The sequence below is a fragment of the Dasypus novemcinctus genome, chromosome 21 (assembly GCF_030445035.2).
Source record: "Dasypus novemcinctus isolate mDasNov1 chromosome 21, mDasNov1.1.hap2, whole genome shotgun sequence".
NCBI classification, from domain to species: domain Eukaryota; kingdom Metazoa; phylum Chordata; class Mammalia; order Cingulata; family Dasypodidae; genus Dasypus; species Dasypus novemcinctus.
In genome coordinates this window covers 68,861,278-68,867,857 of record NC_080693.1, presented here as the reverse complement: position 1 = coordinate 68,867,857, position 6,580 = coordinate 68,861,278, and the positions used below count along the sequence as shown (strand labels likewise).

At 54.1% G+C, this 6,580-nt stretch overlaps 1 protein-coding gene across 1 annotated transcript; it reads left to right on the top strand.

Annotated features, from left to right (window-relative positions):
- The first annotated feature begins 5,758 nt into the window (after positions 1–5,758).
- On the top strand, positions 5,759–6,570 carry LOC139437251 (sodium channel protein type 4 subunit alpha-like). Its single transcript, XM_071210912.1, has 3 exons — positions 5,759–6,243; positions 6,329–6,476; positions 6,524–6,570. The coding sequence occupies exons 1-3, from the start codon at positions 5,971–5,973 to the stop codon at positions 6,568–6,570; spliced, it is 468 nt and encodes a 155-aa protein (XP_071067013.1). The 5' UTR covers positions 5,759–5,970.
- Positions 6,571–6,580: the final 10 nt, after the last annotated feature.

Sequence of the window (6,580 nt, the reverse complement as noted above, 5' to 3'; positions counted from 1 at the left end):
CCTAGCCATGGGTGCACATGAACAGATGGATGCACGCGTGGATGGATGAAACAGACCAGAACCATTTTCTCTCTTGAAATGTATCTGAAGCCTCATCCATTCATTTGTTCATTCGGTAAACACTTTCTGAACACCTACTTGTGCCTGGTGCCAGGATTGGCCACAATGACCTAGATGGACCCAGTTTCCATTCTCTGGGTATCTCGATCTAGTGCAGGATACAGACAAATACATTAAGCAAATAAACTAATAATTACAAATTGTGATAAATTAATGAAGGAAAACACAGGGGACTGTGATAGCAAGGGAGGAAGAAGGCCTCTTGGAGAAGGAAAACTTTGAGCTTAGAGCTGGGGAGGAGAAGGGATAGCCATGTGAAGAGGGAAGGGGACAAGGGGTCCAGGTAGAACAAGGGACTGGATAAAGGCCCAAAGGCAGGGAAAGGCCCAGTGGCCAAGGGGCTGGAAGGAGGCCAGCAGGACCGGAACAGCCTACAAAAAGGGGGAGCGATCAGGGGACCCAGTGGGAGAAGGAGAAAGGGGCTAGATCACCAGGACCGGTAGCCCACTGTAAGAAGTTCAGATTTTATTCTAAGGGCAGCAGGACGATTTTAGAGAAGTTTAAACAGGAGAAACAACATGGTTAGTTTCTTGTTTTTAAAAGGTCACTGGCTTCTTTATGGGGCAGGGGCAAAAATGGGTAGCAGGAAACAGGCCATTGCAAGAGATTGTTGAGGCAGGCACCAGGGAAGATGGAAAAAGATGGGAGTTGGTATATTTTGGAGATAGCATTAATAGAACTTTGGACAGGCTGGACATGGAAGGTGGACAAAAAAGAGAATTCAAGGAGACACCCCAATCTTTTTTTATTGAGGTAAAATTTACATAATATGCAATTAACCCTTTAAAAGAGTACAATTTTGTGGCATTTAGTGTACTCACCACAGTTTGCAACCACCAGACCTCTCTAGATTCAAAACTTTTTCATCATCCTATAAAATTAGCCTGTACCCCTTAAATAATCACTCCCTCCATCCCGTTAACCTCTAATCTGTCTCTCTGGATTTACCTATTCTGAATATGTCATATAAAAGGAATCATGCACTATGTGACCTTTTGTGTCTGGCTTCTTTCACTTGGTGTGTTTTCAAGGTTCATCCAAGTTATAGCACATATCAGTACTTCATTCCTTCTTACGGCTGAGTAATATTCTATTGTATGTACCTCCCCTCCCTGATTTTTGACTTGAGCAACTCTGTGAGTGGTGCTAATCCGGGGCTGAGGAAGACCATGGGTGGAACAGTGGAAGAATACAAGTGTTTCATTCCAGATCCTTTGATTTGGGATACCTGTTAGCTATCCACATGGAGTGGCCCAGTAGGCAGGTGGGTATACCGGTCTGGAGTTCAAAGGGCAGGTTTGTCATGTTCCTATGACATTATTTACCACCATAGAAATGATGTCATCCAGACTCACTTGAACCCTAAGAAACTTCAGAGATTGGATAGAGAAAAAGGGATGAGCAAAGGGCACTGAGAAGGAGCAGCCAGAGAGGTAGGAGGAAAACCAAGAGTGTGGTATCATGGAGGCTGAGAGAGTAGAGCCTTTCCAGAAAGGGGCTGAGGCCAACTGGGTTGAATGCTTCTAAGAGGTTGAGGGAGGTGAAGAAAGAAATGTGTTCATTGGGCTTGGCAGGAAAGAAGGTGTTAGTGACTTGACAGAATGATTTCAGTTGAGAGGGGGAAGCAGAGGCCAGGTTGGAATGGGTTGAAGAGTGAACAAAAGGTAAGGAAGTAGAGACAGCTGGTGGAGACACTTTCCAAGAAGCATGTCCATGAACAGGAACAGAAAAATAGGGCAATGGATGAAGGGAGATGTGAGGCCAGGGGGATCGTTTTGTCGTCGCTGGCATTATTTTAAAGGTGGGAGATGCTGGAGCCTGCTCATAGCTTAGTAGAGACTTTAACTAGGGGGTGAGCTCCTTGGAAAGGCAAGAGGGGTTGGGGTCCTGGGCCCAAGTGGAAGGCCTGGTTTTTGATGATGATGATGATGATGACAATGATTCCATTATAACAAGAGGAAAGAAGCAGGTGAGGGCAGTGGAGAAAATTCTGTAGATTTGGCAGTGTGTGACAGCCAATATTTACTCAATGAAGGATGAGGCAAGGTCATCAGCTGGAAGTATTATGGGGAGAAGGTGGCGGTGTGGAGGAGAGAAGAGAAAACATGAAATAGTTGTTCTCAAAAGGTGGGAAAGTAAGCCTGCCAGTGAAACCTGCACTAACTGGGCAGTGGTAGAGGAGGCATGCTCCAGGAGGCATGCAGACCACGAGCAAAGGCACACGGTGGAAAACAGCTGGGCCCATTTGTGAAAATGAGGGTAGCATGGCCAGAGGGTGGGTGTTCAGGGGGAAGGGTGGTGACGAGATAGGACAGGATCATGGACAGCCTTGGGAGCCATGCAGAGGAGTCTGGGCTTACTTTTAAGCAGTGGGGAGCCAGTGAAGGATTTGATCGGATTTGTGGTTTTAGAAAGGCAGAGAGTGAATTGGAGGGGACCAGGTAGGAGGCAGGGAGGCAGGTTGGAGGTCATCTGAATAGAGCAGGTAAGGGCCAAATGAAAGCAGTACTGGCTGCAGAGGATGGGGGTTTGGCAGGCTGGGGATCTGAACAGAGCACTGACCTAGCCAAGGAGGACACCTAGTCCCTCACACCACAGGAAGTCTAGAGGTGAGGTGGCTTCAGGGTTGGAGATGAGGGCAGGAGGAGAGGAACTGAAGCTGGAGAGATGCAGAGTCCTGCTGGGGGCCTGCTAGGGAAGAGAGGCAGGAGGTGCCAGTCGGCTGTGCCATGTGTGGGTCTGGAGCTCAAGGGAAGGTCCTGGCTGGGATAGAGGACTGGGAGTCACTGACAGCCTTTGAAAAGGCATGTGCCAATGTGCCAGGCACTGGATTCAGTGTGACCCCATTGAAAGGGTCTTGGGGGGTCAGGTGGGGAAGATAAATCTACAGATCACACCAGGAGGGAGCTAACTAATTGTATGAAGAGCCGGGAGGGCTAGGACTGCACATAAAAGGGAGCCTCATTGCACCCACCTGGGCCACCGGGGAAGCGGGAACGCATGTGGCAGTGCCAAGCAGACTGCAGAAAGAAGGCGGTCGGTGCTTCCGCGGCAAAGGCCAAGGCTGGGTGGGAAGAGGACGTATGCTGTGAAAGCAGGGCTGCAAAGCAGGCCCCAGTAAACGGCATCGTCAAGGGACAGGGCTGGAGGAGTATCAGAGCAGGGACGAAAAGAGAGTGCCAGAGGGGGAGCGGGGCTGGAGAGAAGGCCAGGAAGGTCAACTGAGAAGAAACCACCAGGTCTGTTCTTCAGTGGCTCAGGCAAGAGGAGCTTCCAAGGAGCACAGGGCGTGGAACCAGACTGTGCGTTTCTGGTTTTTGGAGTCCTTCTTGGTTCCTGTTATGGGGAGTGTATTAGTCAGCCAAAGGGGTGCTGATGCAAAGTACCAGAACTCTGGTGGCTTTTATGAAGGTATTTATTTGGGGCAGAAGCTTACAGTCATGAGGACCTAAAGAGTCCAACTCGAGGTACCATAAGAGGTACTTTCTTACCCAAAGTCTGTTGCACATGGTGATGCAAGATGGCAGACAATGCCTGCAAGTGTTCAGCCTTCCTTCTTCCTCTTGAGGCTCCGTGGTCCCAGCTTCTTCTGATCTCAGTTGTAGGCTGGCAAAAGGCTCTTCTCTCTCCCTGGGGTTCGCTTCTTTCCGGGCTCAGCTGCTCTGTTCTCTTCACAAGGTCAGGCGTAGACTATCAGGCTCACCTCTCTTCCCAGGGCCTCCACTGTGTCTATGGAGCTCTCTCCATTCCTCTGTATTCCTCTCCTGTGTCTACTTCCATGTGAGAGTCTGTTTTATCAGGCCACCAAGGTGGGAGAGGACTCAGCCCTGCACTCCCCAACGATGTGGTGGAATCAAAGCCCTAATCTTGATTTAATAAAGTAAAAGTGAAACCTCTGAATTTAATACAATCCAAGGGGTGTCATACTCAGAGAAACAGACCAGTTTACAAACACAATCAATATCTCTTTTATCATAAATAATATCAATATCAAATTGCCATAGGGAGAGTGGGCAGAACTCAGATCAGAGGGTTGTTGACAAGCAAGAGTTATGAACTGACTGGGTGACAGCAGCCACGGGGTCCCTTCAAGGCCATCTTGCAGGGCAGTGTCTTCCACTTGGTGACAATGAGCTGGAGGGCCAAGGATGGACATGTGTGTGTGGGGGGGTCGGTGATAGGGACAAACGTGGCAAGGTGTATGACAGGGCCGTGGAGGGGAGGGTTCAGGTCAGACATGTGCATGTGCATGCATGTGTGTGCACCCCCATGCACACGATGGGGCCAATGAGCAGCTGAGGGACAGGGTGCAGAGTCATCCTGGGAAACACCCCTGGCCGCGGTTATGATAGGCAGCAGCTAGGGAGCCAGTGTGGGTGGGCATGGCCGGCTTGCCCAATGCTCTTGCCTCTCCCTGTCACCCTTCTCACCTGTTGACCAAATCCGAGGAAGAGCCAGCACTGGCTGGGGCAGAGGCGCTGCTGTGGGCATCTGGTCCACTGTGAGAGGGCTGTCCCCCGAGTGCATCTCAGGGGTTCTGTCGTGGAGGGGTGGCTCCGGGTGGCCCTGGTGGTGGCTGGGTATGAATGGGCCGCAGTGGTCTCCCTGCTCCTATGGGTCATTCCCCCCAAGGCCTGTTTGCCACCAGCGTGACCCACCACCTCCCGGCCACAGAGAACAGGCTCGGGAAGGCTGGGCAGAAGGGAAGAGGGGCTGGGAGAGACTGAGGGGCTGGCCCAGGAGACACAAGCCCACACAGGCCTCAGGCTCCTGGTGGTCCGCTCTCCCCCACCCAGTTCACACAGGGACCATAGCCCAAAATGGTGCCTGGGAGCTCTCATCCTACCCCTGCTTTGGAACTTTTCACCTCCTCATCCCTACGATCCTTCTTGTGTGTCCTCCCCTTCCGTGACAGCCTCTGGAGGCTCCCCTAGTGTGGCCCCACATGCACAGCTTCCTGCTCCAGCTCCCCCGCCAGCCCCATGGGTTAGGTCCCACAGGTCCCTGCGCAGGAAAGATGTTCAGTGCCTCTGCGGGGTTCCTTCCCTCTCCAGTTCAACCAAGCTTCCCCAAAACTCAGGAAAGGGGACCCCACACCCCCCACATCTTCCTTCTCCCTTCCCTCCAAGCCAGAGATGGCAAATACAGGCAGATGTGCCACATTCTCCCCTCCTGTGCCCCTGACAGGCATCACTAATCAATCACAGCAGTGTCTCCCACTGAGTCAGCTCCACCCCCAATTCCAGGCAGCCAGTATCAGTCGATCCAAGTCAGCCCTCAGGATGAAGTACATTTGCTGTTCCTGCCTTAGTCTGATCCCACCAGCCCCTCACCCTGGCCCATCTCTCTGGGCTTGCCCCCACAGTTCACCCTGACTCCCTTCCACCCCACTGTGGGCACAGCCAGATGTGGTTCTCTCTCTATCCCCACAGGCTGAAGCCACACAGTTCCCAGAGTTTGGATCCAGGAGGCAGTGGAGGGTGCCAGGGCTTTGGCCCCAAGTCCCTAAGACTGAAGAGGATCTGGCTGCCAGTCAGGTTTGCTGTCAACCCTGAGGGACCCCACTGCTGGGGGAAGTGCAGTGTAAGTAGGGCACAGGGGATGCTCCTGGGTGCAGCCCCCTGCAGCAGCAGCAGCAGCAGCAGCAGCAGCAGCCGGGCCTTGCAGGCACATCTCGGAATCCAGGCAGGGCCTGTGAGCCGACCTCCCCGGCCTGCCCCTGGCCAGGCAGGAGGTGAGCAGCAGACAGCAGGCCCAGGGCGGGGCGGCCGCCCGGCCCCCCAGGGGCTGCCCGCCGCAGCTGTCCAGGCTGCCCGCCGCCCCCCTGGCCCCTGAGCCCAGGATGCAAGGATGGCCCGCCCATCTCTGCCCTCCCTGGTGCCTCTGGGCCCCGAGTGCCTGCGCCCCTTCACCCGGGAGTCCCTGGCAGCCATAGAACAGCGGGCAGTGGAGAAGGAGGCCCAGCAGCTGCGGAACAAGCAGATGGAGATCGAGGAGCCCGAAGAGAAGCCACGCAGCGACCTGGAGGCTGGCAAGAGCCTGCCCCTCATCTACGGGGACCCCCCGCCAGAGGTCATCGGCATCCCCCTGGAGGACCTGGACCCCTACTACAGCGACAAGAAGGTCCGGGCCAGGAGGGTCCCTGGGTCTGTCTACCGCCCAGCTGCCTGTCTGTCCCCAGGCCTCACAGGCTCTCTCCCTGCCCCAGACCTTCATCGTGCTCAACAAGGGCAAGTCCATCTTCCGCTTCTCCGCCACGCCCGCGCTCTACCTGCTGAGCCCCTTCAGCATCGTCAGGCGTGGCGCCATCAAGGTGCTCATCCACTCATATCCTGCCCTAGTGGGGCACGTGTGGGGCAGAGCGGGGCAGGGATGGGCGAAGCGGGGCGCGCTGGGCGAGGAGACCCTCTGCCTGTCTCCCCTTCCCACCCGCTCCCTCGCTTTCCTTGACCCTCGTCCC

Coding starts and splice junctions, on each gene's coding strand:
- LOC139437251 (XM_071210912.1), top strand. CDS start 5,971: ATGGCCCGCCCATCTCTGCCCTCCCTGGTGCCTCTGGGCCCCGAGTGC. Junction 6,244..6,328: donor CCTACTACAGCGACAAGAAG/GTCCGGGCCAGG, acceptor TCCCTGCCCCAG/ACCTTCATCGTGCTCAACAA. Junction 6,477..6,523: donor CCTAGTGGGGCACGTGTGGG/GCAGAGCGGGGC, acceptor CTGGGCGAGGAG/ACCCTCTGCCTGTCTCCCCT.